The sequence below is a fragment of the Sinocyclocheilus anshuiensis genome, unplaced genomic scaffold, assembly GCF_001515605.1.
Source record: "Sinocyclocheilus anshuiensis isolate Anshui unplaced genomic scaffold, SAMN03320099.WGS_v1.1 scaffold454, whole genome shotgun sequence".
Classification (NCBI taxonomy): Eukaryota; Metazoa; Chordata; class Actinopteri; order Cypriniformes; family Cyprinidae; genus Sinocyclocheilus; species Sinocyclocheilus anshuiensis.
This window is the reverse complement of record NW_015548217.1, coordinates 2,140,227-2,156,996: the sequence shown is the minus strand read 5'-3', so window position 1 is coordinate 2,156,996 and position 16,770 is coordinate 2,140,227. Positions and strand designations below refer to the sequence as shown.

Sequence of the window (16,770 nt, the reverse complement as noted above, 5' to 3'; positions counted from 1 at the left end):
GTGTGTGTGTGTGTGTGTGTGTGTGTGTGTGTGTCAGTAAGCAGCGCATTAATATAGAACAGTAAGGCTCTGATCCACACCAGCACACCAGTATAGGTGTGTGTATTGTAGGAGCTAGACGACGTATGATGACGTGTGACAGCATAGTAGTGGTGTCCCAATTCTTAGGGGAATATTTTCACCCCTACCCCTTGACACACTGTTTCAAGGGACAAGGGGAAGGGGTAGGTGGAGGGGTAGGGGAAGGGGAAGGGGTATAAAATAGAATTGGGATTGGGTCTAAGACAGAGAAGAAAAAAAAAAATCCACATGCCAAGTCACGCAATCCGTGACGGACAAATCGTTAACAGCTAGTCTATGGTAATACATCTTGAACATCCAAACGCTCGATCATTCATCGACCTCAAATATGGCTTATCAACTGAAATATGTAAGTATTAGCAACTTTACATGGCCGCTCAATCTAATGTTAACCTAGAGAAATGTCCGTTATTGAAGTGTCTGTGTGGAGTGTGGAAGCTGAATAGTAGCGTTCACTGCAGGACAGATGGAGGCGCCGGAGTGCTCACTTGCCCGTTAAAATACTCATATTTGGTCATACAGATAAGAGTAATACATCTTTCAAATCTGTAAAGACCCCAAGGTTATTTGTGTGCACTCACAATAACAACAAAACATTGTGCTTTTGTAAAATAATGAAACAGGATGCGCTTTCTGCCGTCTCAGTCTCTGTGAATTTGAGCGCGATACTCCGTGTATATCTTTGCCTTACAGACACAGAAAAATATATCTATATATTACGATTAATAGATTAATATTCTCAGATTATGTAATCCGTATGAAACATGCATACAGGTGCATCACTACTGCGGAGATGATGAGTCAGTGTCGCCGACTTCATCTCTTAAACCGAAAACAAAAAAGCACTAGTTTATCAATGAATTATTAAAATGTTAATGCAGCCTCCTTACTGTTTTTCCCTGACACATTCATAATCATTACTTCTGCCGGTGCGCTGTGGCAAATTTTATGCGTGTGCTTGAGTGCTTATTAGGCTATGAAGGCAATTAAAGTCTCGGTATTATGATTTAAATGGTTTATGAATAAATGTGCGATTAGTCGACTAATGCTTAAAATGAATGACTACTAGTCGACCAGAAAAATCTTTAGTCGGGGACAGCCCTATTAATCTGGAACAAAATAAATGCCAGCTGGAATTGAAAATAAAATAAATTGAAAATGAAAATAAATGAATGAATTAAATAAAATATATTTAATTTTCATTTCTATTTATTTCAAATATAAATATACGTATATATATATATTGGAAATGACATGAGGAAACAGAGCAAACTGAGACAGACTAAATCCAGAAGAACTGTGACAACGTCTCCAAGATGCTTCAAGAAACCTATCTGCAAAGCTACAGTACTGTTAAAACTTTTAGGCACTTGTGTAAAAATGCTGAAAAATGAGGATGCTGTCAAAAATAATGCCATAAATAGATTTTCTTTATCAATTAACTTCTATTAACTAAATTAAATCAACATTTGGTGGGACCATCCTTTGCGTTTAAGGCAGCTTTTGCCCTCGGTGCACTTGCGCATAGTTTTTCAGGTAGCTTTGCAGGTAGGTTTCTTGAAGCATCTTGGAAACGTTGCCACAGTTCTTCTGGATTGAGTCTGTCTCAGTTTGCTCTGTTTCTTCATGTCATTCCGGACAGACTGGATGATGATGAGATCAGAGCACTGGCTCTTGTCAGACTCCTTGTGCAAACAAAAATCTCACTGGATTATTCAAATTAATGGCAAAATGGAAATGCAAACTGATATTTTCTACTGACACACTACAGCAAAAGATAAAAATAACTGACTTAAAACTATTGTTTAGCTAGTGAAAATACTAGTGTTCTAATAATTTTGGCCACCACTGTACATATAATTTATTACTAATATACAGTACATATAAAATAACACTGGTAATCCAACTATTTTGTCTGGCTTTTATATAGTATCTTGGAATTTTATGATTCTATTAACTTAAATGATTTTAGCAAATGGCTGCAATATAACAAAGAGTGAAAAATGTAAGGGGGTCTGAATACTTTCCGTACCCACTGTATATGTTTTATTTATCATCATCATTCTATTTTGCTTTTTTAAACTTTATTAGTTAACCATTATTATTTTAGCATTTTTATGGTCACCGTTTACCATTTTGTCCAGTTTTATTGAGAAAAAAAAGACTGAAATATCACTGCTTTCATGTGAGGACTATGTAGACGTCATAGCTGCACATGTAGTATTGTCAGCATTGTAGTATTTACAGTGCAAGTGTTGTCAGACTGCTGTCCTTGGTTAATAAACACTTTGTAGAACTACAAACACAAACACATCAGTACCCACCTGAAGAGGGATGTCAGGATCCATCACAAATTTGGGAATCATTTTTGACCAGGGCTCAAATTTTTTGCTTTCAGGATCGATGTAGTAATCGAATACGGTTCCTTGAGCCGGAAACTTGATGGTTTTGAACTCTGTCACCCACCACTTACTGAACTCCACCCTGTAATCCACCAGCTGCAGCGAAACACACATTCACACACATTACAAAAACAGCCATTATTCATGATGAAATCATGTGGAAATGAGAATACACAGCGGTTTGTGTGTGTGACTTTAAGGCTCAGTCGGTAGTTTAGTCACATCAGATCCACCTGATCCTGGAACATGGTTCCTCCGAAGGCCCAGATGGCTGCGAAGACAAAATAGAGCTCGTAGAGATCCTTATGGCTGTCTGGAGGAGTGTGTTCTGGGATCAGGAGACATTCCAGGAGGAAGCAGAGCATTTGGACCATACTCTGCTCAGGAACCGGGATGATCTTCTTAAATCTGGAGACACACACAGACACCTGATTTACATTCAAAATACACATTTGGCTCTAGCTGCATTTCCTGAAGCTGAAATTTATTCACCCTCACAAAGACAGAAAGAGTTCTTCAAAGTCAAATTAAAACTGACTTCAGTGAATAAATACTGACTGAAGAGTTTGGTGGTGTCGTACTGTAAAGAGAGGACAAACTCGCGCACCCGCAGGTCAATCAATATCGTCTGAATGAGGAGGAAAGCGTTTGGATAACGCTGAGGGACATTTCTTTACTGTTTTTCTGCGGCTGTAACGTGACTGTAGAGTACACTGAGCCGGACTGACGTGGACTGGTTTTTGTTTGTGCTGCTGATTGGAAACAGTCTGGCATGTTTGTCATTGTGATGTTTTCCTCTCTGGTTATGTTCATTTGGGTTTGGTTTACATGAAAATTATATGAAGAGTTATTATAGTTAAAACTAAAACCATAAAAAGAACATTTTTGTTGCTTGAAATAAAACAAATGTTAAAAACAAAACCTTAAAAAATATTTATTTTAGCTAGTTGGCAACATCATTCATATAGTATATCAAAAATAAACATTGCTTAATCTTAGAACTCTCTGTTATGGGAGCTATAATTAATATTAACGAGCCAAGTGTTTGCGATCAGAATTCAGAAATGGCACGTGATTTTTAACTGGACGGATATGGTCACGACAAGAATCATTCACGACTCTACCTTGACCTGAGCGTGTCGAGGCATGATGGGAGGTACTTGTCAAACAGAATGGTCAGATTGGCTTTCTCTGACTGGACTTCCCTCCCGTCAATCCAGCTGGACACAGGAGGATTCCAGCCTAAATCCGCAGGGTTGATGTACAAAATACCTGTTTGGTGACACATCAGTAAAATAAGTTTAAAGTTCTGGATCTCATTCAGGGCGTTATTTATTGGCTCAGTGTGATGCAGACTAGGAAGTGTTGTGGAAGTAAATTTTAGTCTTTAATTTGTAGCTTCAAATTGAGGTGATTGTTTGACCGCAAAGTCAAGCTACCTTTTTAAAAGTAGTTTGCTTCAATAAACTGTGCATTACTACATTTTAGCTATAACTATGCTCAGACCTCAATTACAGTAACAAAAAAATCCTGTAGATCAAATAGTAGAAATGGTGCTAGCAATACCAAGGTCATGAGTTCGATTCCCAGAGAAAGCAAGAGCTGAAATCTAAAATAAGATGTCCATCTTAAATACAATTTAAATTGCTTTGGATTAAAGTATCTGCCAAAATAATAATAATAATAATAAATTACATTTTTAAAATATAAATAAGCATTTGAACATATTACACTGAATTTTAACCCTGTACACTTGATACCACAAAAAAAAAAAAGACCATAATTAACTAAAACTACATTTTATATTTATAATATTTGTAATAAATTAAAATATTAAAATAAATAAAATGTATTAGTCAATAATAATAACTAAAACATTAATGTTACAAATATTAATATTCTTATATTATTTTGTACATTGCATCACTACAAAAAATAAAAAAGAATGTAAGGCATGCAAGAATCTGTGACTCATTTTATTAAATTTCATCTGATTCCTAATGCTCCATATGACATATGAGATTGGATTTTTAGATGACTGTGTCTGATTAGTGCCCATGCAACACTATATTACATCAAACAGAGACGTTTTTTTGTAAAAAAAGAAAAAAAAAAGCTAGACTAACAAAACAAAAAAATCTCATTATTGGGAAATCAGTGTTTTAACATCTTGTAACATCAGCAGCATCATTACTGTTAGTTAGTTAGTTAGTTAGTTAGTGTGAGCACTAACCGGCTCTGGAGACGGTGGCTGGAGTGGCAGTGCGGAGGTGACTGATCTCAAACACCAGCCTCATGCTCGGGTTCAGAGGAATCCTCTCATTACTGGCCAGTGTCAGCACCTAGACACACACACACACACACGTGTCATCTCAGCGAAAGGTCACATAAAGGTGAGGCTGATTTCATGCGCTCTCTTTCATAAAGATATCTGAATGCTGCATGCGAAAGCTGATATTGAGCTGGAGTTCTGGCTGTCTCGGCTTTACCTTGTTATCATCCATTACTGTGTTCAGCGACTCAATCCACATCGGATCGATATCACCATCCAGGACAATCCACTTGGGCCCGGTGTGACTGATGTTGGCCAGCTCACGCATGATATTAGAAAACAGGCCTGCGGGGGAAAAGCACACTTGTTGAGTCTGGCATTGGGCTGTGATGGAAGCGCTGGAAATGGCAGCAGCCCTCACCGTCCTTCCACTCGCGCGTGGCCGGGTTTATAATGCCGAACAGCTCGTCGTTGGTGACTGCTTTGGGGTTGAGGTCGGCCCACATGGCCCTTCGCTTCATATTCTGATACGTCTTGTGGAGAGACTTGAGGACCTGGGATTTGCCAGTGCCGGCGTTTCCCACCACGAACACGGAGTGACGGACAGCCAGCAGCTCCTCCAGCTGGACCACCTGAGACACAGACACACATCACACTCAGAACACGACCGTTTTGGTGTTTCTGCTATAAAGTGCACACAGGAGAGACAAACTAGCAGGACTGGCTAAAAGCAGTTTCAGCAGATCCGGCCTGTCAAAGTATCTAGTGGTTTTCAGCACCGCTGTGACTTCACGCCAAACATTTCAAAACAAAACCAACAAAAAGTTCGAGAAGTCTCTTCCCTGTGCTGTTTAATGGCACCTCTGGCAAACAGGCAGACAATGAAGCTGTGCGTGAGTTCAGTTTTGGGAACGGGCCGGGTGCATCTGCAGTACCGCAGAAGCGGACAGTCTGTCACTGTGGTATTGTTTTAATAATGCACATGCGAAACAGTTCTCTGTTTCCTACAGTGAAGACTCAATACTACTAGGGAAACATTACAATTCAAACATTTGATGTGTTTAAAGGCAAAGTTTGTAGTGTCTGCACCACTAGCATCACCAGACAGAACTGAATCTACAGCACAAATTAATAAGGTTTGCTCTTCTTAGCAAATCGAACACATAAGGAGCAGTCTGAGCAGTGTGATTCGCTAATGAGTCAGTTATACTGTATTTAGTGAATCATACTCAAGGTGAGTATTAGATCAAAATTAATGAAATAATTAGGGGTACAAGCACGTAGCCCTGATATCCTATTGTAATTGTTAAAATTTTCAAAGCTCACAGTCAGTCCACAAAGTCACCAAGGCTTGCCCAGATTGGCCTAACGGGGGAGCTACAGGGATCTAAAGTACAAAATCGTTCATACTGTAACTCCTAAAGCGCTTGTCACAGACTCAAGTGTCTTATATCATCAAGACGAACATTTTTGGCTATTTTGGAGTTTTTGAAAAACACTTTTGCGAACTAGTTCTAGGTTTTTCACTCGATCGGAACCAAACCATTGCAGAAAAATTATCTGCAGAGTGAATATAAATTATTATCAAAAACAAAAAAAAAAACATAGGAATACCAAAAGGAACCAGAGGAACACGCAGAGGAACCTACGCAAATAAACACCAAAATGTTCAAAAGAGACATTTTTCCTAAAACAGCTATAACTTTTCAACGGAATGAGATATTTACACCAAACTTAATACGCATATGTAAGACCTCAATCTGAGGTCACATGAGAAAAAAATAGCAGCGTCTGGCCACTGTGTGGTGCTACAAAAGGACAAAAACATAAAAACGGCTATAACTATGCATCCGTTAACTTGACAATTCACATACAGTGTCTTTGTCCAAAGTGCAACGGCTGTCTATGAGCACGGTTGTGTATCTCAAAAAATGTAGCCTGCCTCAGCCAATGAATTTCGAGCACCTATTACTGTATATTGGGGTTAACACAGAGGCCAAACACAACGAAACTCAGTAGGCCTGTTGGACTCACGTCCCTCGGTTTGTGGGAAAATTTGAAAGAAATCAGCCACTGGGGGGCGATATCACATTTTTCAAGCGTGTAAACGACTGAATATTTCGCAACTTTGCACACAAACACATATCATATGATAGATCGTCTCATTCTGAACACCTTTGCATCAGTCAATCAAATTGTTTGTTAAATATTTGAGTTTATGTGATAAACATACTTTTGCGAACTACTCCTAGGTTTTCTGCTCAACCTCAAAAAACAAAAAACAAAAAAAAACAAAAACACTGAAGCACAATTCTCTAGACTCTCTAGGTCAATAATTATCAAAAAAATGTTGAACTTTACACTTTGGTTAGATACCGTATAACAGGGTCACTAAAAAATGGACATGGCCAAATATACCCAAAAGTCTATAATTCCTAAACTAAAACCCAAAACTTCATGAAACTAGGTGAGCATACGCAGCATATGGTTCTAAAAAAACATGCCAACTTTTATATAGATTGTGCTATAAAGGGCGCTATAACAGTTACACAAACAAAAAAGAAACATCATATTTCTATGGTAAATTACATTACGCACCATAGAATAGATGTAATTTACCCCAGAATTACATTCTATGGTAAATTACATTACGCATGCTTGATTTCTAACGGTATTATATTATTCGATTTAGAATACAAGTCATAAGACGTTTCAGATTATAAAAACATGACTTCTGTTCCAGGAAATACGGTAGCTGCCAAAACTCTGACAGACATACTACAGAGCGTTTCATAATGACACATTACAACTGTAGCTTTACCGCAGTTGAAACACCACAATTAGATGATTGCTGGAGCATTATGAGTATGATAAACATTTTTACAGTGAGCCGCTTCCCTCTGAGAGCCAAGCGCAGCAGAAGCGCAAGATCTTCCTCTTGGATCTGATGGCATGTTCAATCAATGGCATTGATGCAGCTCCCCGTCGGGCTCTGCAGCGCTGCTTTGGCATCTCTGAGGGTTTGCTGATTGCTGCTTTGATCTGATGTCTATCAGAGATGTGGCTTAATAACGCACCTCTTCCTCCTCTCGCACCTGCCCTCCAGCCAATCAGAGCGCGGACGGTCAGACGGGCCGCAGCACGCTGACCCGCGTCTCTCCTCTTACTGTGAAGGGGTTAAACACGCGGTGGAGCATCAGCCTCTGCTGATGGAGTGCTGTTATGTTGTTTCTGTGGCTCTTTGACCTGTGTGAGATTGCACTTATTTCCCCTGGCTCTGCTGAACGCAGAGGCTGATATCCAGAGCTCATCCTAATGCTCAGAATTAGAGCTGTGCTCCGGCACCTGAGGCGCTATTACACTGTAATTCCTGCTATCTTTGATTTGTCCAATATATCCACTTCCAGACTGCTTTGACACTAATGTCTATTTGCTTGAAACACAACAGCAGGTTTATGGCTCTAAAAGGAAGACAATGTGCAACCCGAAGAAGAAAAAATGCTAGAGTGGCATCGATTAGGACTGCACTGGTTCAGTAGATGATTCTTTGAGTCCTGATGAACCTCGAGGTTGTCTGTCAATCACGAACTGACGTGAAGTCAATAGTGATTACTAGTCCGCAGATGTAAATTTTGAAATTGTCGTTTTGTTTCTCTTCAAACGATACTAGTTTCAAAAGGGACCAGAGTAAGATCTTTGCCAAAAAATGCACAAACTGACAGGCTGTCTGGAACGGAGTATGAGAGCGGACTGAAACGACAGCAATTTCCCATCAGTGCTCAAAGCGTTCTGATCGGCTTCTTCATTTCTCGCTCCTCGATGAGGACAGAAAGCCTGGAGCGAGAGATGACGCTTGCTTTCAGAACACCTCACACAACTCCTGTAGCAACACTTAGCTGATTAATCACTATATTAAGTCATTGGCTGTCCAATGTTTGATTTTTTAAATTATTGACATCGTTTGTCATGACTGTCAATATGTCATGATGTTGATAATTTCAAAATGGCCAAACACTTTGTTGATTAATGTCCACTTGGTTGATTCCAAATTCTACTGACATTTTTGTCAATGGTCAAACTAGCATAAATTAATAAATAACTATTATGTATAGATGTTGTGAATAAAATAAATTGTTAAATTGTATTTTGAAATAAAACATATCTATATCTATATATCTATCATCTATCTATCTATATATCATCTATCTATATATATCTATCTTTATTTTTAAATAAGAATATATAGTGAGATATTTTTATATTTATTTTGAATATTTTAAATAATTTTTTTTTTTTTTTTTTTTTTTTTTTTTATTTAGGATGAATTTTGAGTAAAAATGTAGCATAAAATCAGTGGTGGATGAAGTACTTGAAAAAAATATACCATATAGTATTTTAAAAAGTAGGAAAAACAAAATGTATAAAAATAGTATAAAATAAACTGTATAGACATGACATAGGGTAAAAAGTGTTAACATTAAGAGGAACACTATGCAAACACACTAGATTTAATTTATAATAATCAATTCTAAAATTCGTCATTAATAACTTTTCATGCCATCAACTGCGCTCACTTTTGACCAGATCATTGAATCTGTGAGTTGTTTATTCAAGAGCAGCTGCAATCGGATCAGTCTGATTTGCGAATTAATCTTTCAGTGTGATTTGCTAACCGATTCAGCAGGTTCATTAGAAAGAATCAGTTAGTTCATGAATCAGACATTTTTCTTGCATCTCAGAGGGAGCGGCGAATTCTTGAGTTTGAAATAAGGAGGAATGATATAGTTTTATGAAATGAATTGGAGAAAAAGATATTATGCAATATAGTGAAGTAAAAGTTTTCCAAAATAGATATACAGATAGATCAGTATATCAGTATGTAGATCACCTTCAGCACAAAGTTGTCCTCGGCCTGCAGCTTGAGATCCAGCACGGACTGCTTGACGAATTTCTCAAAGTCCATGTCCCGTTTGCGGGGCACGTCAAGCGCTGGGAACAGGTCCCCGATCAGGCCCATGAACACAGGCATGTCGTCAGTCACAATCTTAGGGACGTTAAAGTCTCTCAGCGCTCTCATCAGCACCTGATCCTCCGCTCTGCCCGGATCTCCTCTCTTCAGCGACCCGGCCACAACCAGCACCGACTTAATGGCCCGCAGGCCCCAGTCATAGTGATCCTGAAACAGGACGACACGGGAGAACACAATGAGAGAGAGAGACTGAGAGAGAATCAGTCACAGAATCACTGAGTTGAATCACTAAGTCTAATCACAGAACCACCGAGTGGAATCACAGAATAACAAAGTGGAATCACTGCAGCTGAAACGCTGTTACACACTGACTAATAACTAGATGAGGAATGTTTGATAACAAACTTTGATGTTGGCTTGACAAAGCCGGGACTGAAAGTTTAAAATAAGGTTTTACTCAGAGAAGTTAGAGAAAGTCAATAAAATAACATGTTTTTGCACATTGCTAGCATGTTTCTTGTATGTTTTAGCACATCGCTAGCAACTTATAACATGTTTTAACAATTTGTTAACATGATTAAAATGCATTGTTGTCATGTTGTAGCATTGCTGGCATGATTTATCACAGTGCTAACATGTTTTAACATAATATAATAACTTATAATATTGGTCACATGTTTTAGCACTCTGGAAACATGTTGCTAGCATGTTTCTACCATGTTTTACCACATGGCAAACAACTTTTAGCACATTGCTAACATAGATTAACATGTTTCTAGCATGTTTTAACATTATGCTTACATTTTGCTAACACAGCTGCATCTCATCATCATTTGGCATTTACTAGTATGTTTTCAGACATGACGGACCCTTAGCATGCTGCTAACATACGTTGGCATGTTGTTAGCATGTTTTAACATGCATCTAGCATGTTAACACTATGCTAGCATGTTTCTGGCATGTTTAGCATTTTTAACGTGTTGCTAGTATGTTTAACACTATACTAGCATGTTTCTAACATGTTCAATACATGGCTAACATTAATTAGCATGTTTCTAGCATTTTTAGCATGTTTAACACTATGAAAGCGTGTTTCTAAAATGTTTAGCATTTTCAACATGTTGCTAGCATGTTTTAACACAATTATACAATGTCCCTAACTTGTTTAGCACACGGCTAGCATGTTTCTAACACGTTTTAGCACATTATTAACATGAATTAGCATGTTCCCAGTAATAGTGATCCTGAGAAAAACATGTTTTGACAAAAAACGAGAAGACAGCGACAATGAGAGAGACTTAGAATCAATGCAGCTACTGCAGCCGAAACGCTGTGAATTATAAAGTCTTTGATTTCTCACTTTCACAGTCTGTAGCAGATGTACATAAAAACTATTTATAGAGTAACAGCAGTATGATAGCGGGATTGACAACATTTTTATTAGAACGCAATTGGGAGTCTCATAACATCGCAATCAAATAAAATCCCAATGACAGATAAACAAATGGCTGAGAAAACTGCTCTGGCTTAACGAGTTGAAGCTTTTATGTGACACAGCTGCTAACTTAATTGGAGCGATAGTGTGAGACGTCTAAACCTGTTTGGAGAGCAGCTCCTTGCACAGCTGATAGAGAGTGATGAACTTTCTGGCCAGAAGTCGAGCCTCGAGGAAACCCTCGGCCACCAGCATGATCTCACAGATGAGCTCGAAATCTGGCACCACCATTGCACATGGCCTGCAGAAACACAACGAAACAACATCATGACTGAATCAAACGCAGCATACATGCAGATCAGGCCTATCACACTTACATACAGTCTGTTATACAGTAACCGACTATAGACATGTATTTACACACAGCTTATTCCAGCACTAAAACATTTGTTGCTCACACTTCTTTTTGATAGTCCACTTTAGACGTTATGTCAACTAACTCGAATAATATAATATAATATAATATAATAATAAAAAGGCATCACTTCAGAAAATGTTTTATGGTAATTAACATAATCTGCATTAGTTGTAAGTGTTCATCTGATGGAGAACAACACCTGGCTGGAGATGCAGCTCATCTGTGTTTGAGAGCTTGATGTCTATGAACATGTATTATGTTTATGAGTATGAGTATGCAGCCACAAATAGGCGGTCAAATTAAAATGTGTTTGTGAATGCTGACTCTACAGAGGAAAACAGATCTAATGGGGAAAAAAGTTTTTTTTTATTGTTTGAACTGCACAAAATAATTTAAAATCTGTGTGATAAAGAAGCACAGGTGCATCCAATCTCCTTATAACCAGGATGCAGATGTCGATATTTAAAGCGGCAGAATTCCCCTTTAAAAGCAAATGGCACCGAATGAAATGCAAATCCGCAGCGCACCTGAAGAGAGCCTTGAGGTTTTCTGGCAACTCAGTCCTGCCGGCGTAGCCCGGGTTCATGGTGATAAAGATGCCCACCGACGGGACCAGGTTCACATCCTCGCCCATGAAGTTAAACCTCTTCTTTTTGTCTCGAATGGCATCTTGAATACTTTTGACCTGATGGATCACACATCAGCAATATAAATGTAAATGGAACAGAACGTATGTTAGTTGCACTTGAGAAAGAGAGCATAAATCAACACAAAGAGCACAACAGGGAGCTGGATGTCAAAATCACATTTACTTATTTAATAAAAATAAACCTTTAAGAGAGACCAACCATGAGCTCTGAGATTGTTAGCGCTTATTTAAACATCTGATAAAGGCGTAATGCAGATTGTGTTTAACAGAGTCAATGTTAGTATGAAAAAGCCAAACTGAGGCAAAGGAGCTCAGCAGAAACTGCTCGCTAAAATCAAGCATTACAATGTAAACAAATTTGTCTGCGACTTTCTGTTTCTGTACATGTTGGACTGTTTAAAAACATTACATTTAAAAACAAACTTTTTTTGCATATACTGTACATACATAATACAATCCGATAAAATCTTACAACACTGAGGATAAAGTAACACAAACATAAAAATGGCAAGAAGAGAATAAACAGAAAATGATAAATGTAAAAAATGCAATGAAAATATATGGGAAAAACTTTAAAAATCGAATTTACATACAGTATATCAACTACAACAACAAAACTTAAAACAGTATTTTAATATTTCTAATCAATAAAACTATTTAAAAGTGTATTACTATTATCATTACTACATGCTTCATGAAGAATTAATTTGAGTATTTTGCAGATTTTTTTGCAAATCAAAAGTGACTTTTCTAGAAATACAGAGCTGTTTGGTTAATGGCTTAAAGTCTTGTTTTAAGAATTTTATAAATCCTTTTAGAGAAAATCAATGTGAAAAATCCTTCCAGAAGCAAGGCCACTGAGAAGTGAGCAATTGCGTTTATGCTTTATAACTCATTTACAGCCTACAGTACAAGAGGCATGGCTTACTAGGACATAAATGTGTTTAAACAGCCAAATCCTTGTTCCTTTCACTCCCTCCACTGACCTTGATGAAATAATCAAATTGAACTTTATATAACAAATTCATATTAGCCACTGATCAGTGTGGAGAGAAAAGAATAGGAAGCACGAATGCTAGATCAGGATACAGGCAGGCTGTGCTTTAATGGAATATTTTATGAAGTGACAATCAAAAAAAGATCTAATTGGATTACAGCGAACGGTTAACCTGTCAACAGGGCGTGAGGACGGGTTTAGTGTCTGAAACAGCTATGATTCAGCCGCTCGCAGCACTGAAGACAGTCTGATAGAGTTCAGGCTGCTAGCAGATAAACACTGACATATAACATTAAGAGCGAGTCAGATATTGCTTAGAGCTGATGGAATAAGATATGAGGTTTTACCCTGCCATGGCCTTACGTGAACTCCAAACCTTACACTGCTTTCATGAATTTTACATGCTGTTCTATAGCAGAGCATCTAAGCCACGCACAGGCGTGCATTAAGAGCTGAAACAGCAGAAGAACCTAAGAGGGTGACCGGGACACAAGAGTGGAAATTACTGGGAAATATTAAAGGGTTTGGGTACTCAAAAATAAAAAAATGAGTTATCTTTAGTATGTTTAATTATCTGACTGACTTTGTTCTGTGGAACTCAAAAGCAGATGTTTACCAGAATGTCCATGCTGCTCTTTTCCAAACAATGAATGAATTCATATAGTCTAGGGGTATGATTCTCGCTTCGGGTGTGAGAGGTCCCGGGTTCAAATCCCAGACGAGCCCCCAATTGTTACACCGCTGTCAAGGGGAAGGCTGCAACACAAACTGAAATCAACAATCAAAGATCCTTTATACATTTATTTACAGAACCCCTGAAGTTGTGTTTTCACTCGTGGTTCTGTAAATAAATGTATAAAGGATCTTTGATTGTTGATTTCAGTTTATGTTGCGGCCTTACCCTAGACAGGGTCGTAACAGGTAACTATAGGGTCTTTCACACATACAGTCTTAACTGGTGAATTAATAGTATATTACTGTTAAGAGATCATGTGTGAACAGGACCTTTTAAAAAATACCGGTTTTTGTAACGTTGAGTTGTAACGTTACCGGTAAATTACCGGTGATGTGCTCTGTGTGAACGCAGAACGAGATTACCGGTATGAACACGTATGTCATAACATTCTGATGCAGATGACGCATTTACTCCACGCTGTTTACAGAAGCAAAAAAAAAATGTCTAAAGTCATCTAATATGACATCTCTGGGCCAAAAGCAGCTGCATAAATGTGAACGTTAGACACAAAAATTAAAACATTAACAAAAACACTGATGTATGAATGGTGCTTTACCAGTAAAAAGACTAAATGCCGTTGCCTGTGTGAACAGTGCATTTTTGCATTTACCGGTAAGTCGTTCTGGTAATTTTACAGCAATTTACTGGTACTGCTATGTGAAAGGGGCTTATAAAGCAAGATTATCATATGACTTCAAAAGTTACTTTTAAACCTCCTAAGAATATTCAATTCTATTATCAATTTTACTATCACTATCAGCACTATGGGATGAGAACTAAAGTAGAATTGAATTGATCTGACACTATTGTCTTCTGTAGAGCGGCTGGACTGCAGATTTTGAATTTGTCTCGTATTGGATGAATTTTAAATATTTTTTGTTATTTTCCTGTTCATTACTGTGAAACTGCTTTGAAACCACATGTATTGTATAAAGCGCTACTGTGACTTGACGTTATATGAACCTCTTTTTAGGATGTTTTTGGTCCTGGTCCCCATTCAATTCTATTGTGTGGACCAGAGCAGCTCAGACATTTTTCTAACCATCATGTGCATCAATACAGGTTTGGAGCATCATGAGAGTGAGTAAATGAGGACAGAATGATCATTTTTGTTTCCTATTCCATGAATTGCCTGGCTTGACAACAGCCTCGTTGTTCGTAATTAATAAAAAGGTGAAAACAAAGTGCTTGATATTTGGGGACACTCCTCTGTAAATCTGTTTCCCTCCCATGGTGAGCGGCGGTGAGGTGAATGCTGGAGCTGGTTAATTTGTCTCAATATTGATACGTCTCGAGGCCCTTCTGTTTGTTTTAGCTTAACCAAATGGAAAATTGATTCTATCTGTCCTTGTGAGAATAAAATTTGAATGGACTAAATTCCAGCGAAATATCCTCCTACTTAAAAAAGGAGAAGGCTAAACGGCAGTCGCTTCCTGTCAGACGGCATGACAAACGCCTCGCTATCATTACTCTGATGTTCTGATTCACTGTAAATTGTTCTTCGTGACAGCTGCTCTCTGAAAACACTACAAAAGGAAAAGGTAATTAATTTTTTATCACACCTTTTCAATGTCCTGACATTTCAGACAAATCTTTCTCGCTTTCAAAGGAAAAAGTGCACCTTTTCAGGAATTGGCCATTAAAACCTGTCGCACTGTATCACAACAAAATGCGTCTCAAGATGAACGAGCAGCTACACATCAAACTCTTTATAATCATGCCCATCATCATCTTCAACATAATAGCCATTGTGAGCAAATTACGTCTGCCAGCGTTATGAAGATGATTCATTCAACTACAGTACGTGTGTCTGCAGCGCTGCAGCATCCTTGCGTAAACTCTGAATTGCAAGGCATAAAATCTCAATGGCAAACAGCAGATGCCATGGCATTATGAGATGATGTGACACATAAGCAGCTGATGTAACTGTTGAGTGAATCATAAAAGCTGGATTTTTCTCATGCAGTGTTTTCCTGATGCATTATATATTTATTTTTAGGCAAAAACTTTCCCTGGTTGCATTTCAAGCAGGGCTGTCGATTTAACGGTTTAATTTGGTGCGATTAATTATGGAAAAAATAATGCATTCAAAAGATTATGACACTTAATTCAGCCACCCCGTCCAGACCTGTCCATCAGCTGATGAACCTGATGCAGGACGACTGACTTCATGATGAAGCCTATTAGAATGCAGTTTTATGAGTCTAAAATTCAAGATATGAGCGCAAAAAAATTACCCTTATATTTATATCATATGATATAGTTCAGTAATATCACACCAGCAAGAGTGCAGTTTCTCCCCAAGATCTGCACAATTGCAAATGTGAAGTTGATTTATACAACAGTTCAATAACCAAGAAGTTAGACACAGTATTGTGATTGTTGTACTGAATATTGTCTGTTTTGATCACTTTCACAAACAGTTATAGAGAGTTCTGCTGGGGCTTTATAGGTAATATTTTCATTAGCAAAATTGCTCAAAAACAGATAATACTGACAATATTGTGTCTAAAATGTAACACTTTAAATTTACTGTTTATTGAACTCTTGTATCAAAATCAATATCACATTTGTATTCGTGCAGATATTCAGGAAAAAAATCAGCTCTCTTGCTTGAGTTGTGTGATATTGCGTATTTACTTCAACCTCTCAGGTAATGTCAGCTACAGAAATGCATCTTCATATTTACAAGTAAATCTCCATTTTATGCATAGGTTACTTTCTAGGTTACTACATCTAGTTTTGACATCCATCAGGGGGGATCAAGCCTTCTTTAAGGGGATCAGACCCCCCCCCCCCCCAAACCAGCGT

General features: G+C 38.0%; 1 protein-coding gene across 1 annotated transcript in view; it reads right to left on the bottom strand.

The window, feature by feature from the left end:
- dnah9 (dynein, axonemal, heavy chain 9) overlaps nucleotides 1–16,770 on the bottom strand; it is a 101,452-nt gene that overhangs the window by 57,572 nt on the left and 27,110 nt on the right. Inside the window, exons 25-33 of the mRNA XM_016440776.1 lie at nucleotides 12,105–12,262; nucleotides 11,322–11,460; nucleotides 9,644–9,931; nucleotides 5,177–5,387; nucleotides 4,973–5,100; nucleotides 4,717–4,825; nucleotides 3,608–3,755; nucleotides 2,717–2,891; nucleotides 2,406–2,579 (exon numbers count right to left, since the gene is read on the bottom strand). Coding sequence (XP_016296262.1) covers nucleotides 2,406–2,579; nucleotides 2,717–2,891; nucleotides 3,608–3,755; nucleotides 4,717–4,825; nucleotides 4,973–5,100; nucleotides 5,177–5,387; nucleotides 9,644–9,931; nucleotides 11,322–11,460; nucleotides 12,105–12,262 — 1,530 coding nt within the window. The remainder of the gene's footprint in view (nucleotides 1–2,405; nucleotides 2,580–2,716; nucleotides 2,892–3,607; nucleotides 3,756–4,716; nucleotides 4,826–4,972; nucleotides 5,101–5,176; nucleotides 5,388–9,643; nucleotides 9,932–11,321; nucleotides 11,461–12,104; nucleotides 12,263–16,770) is intronic.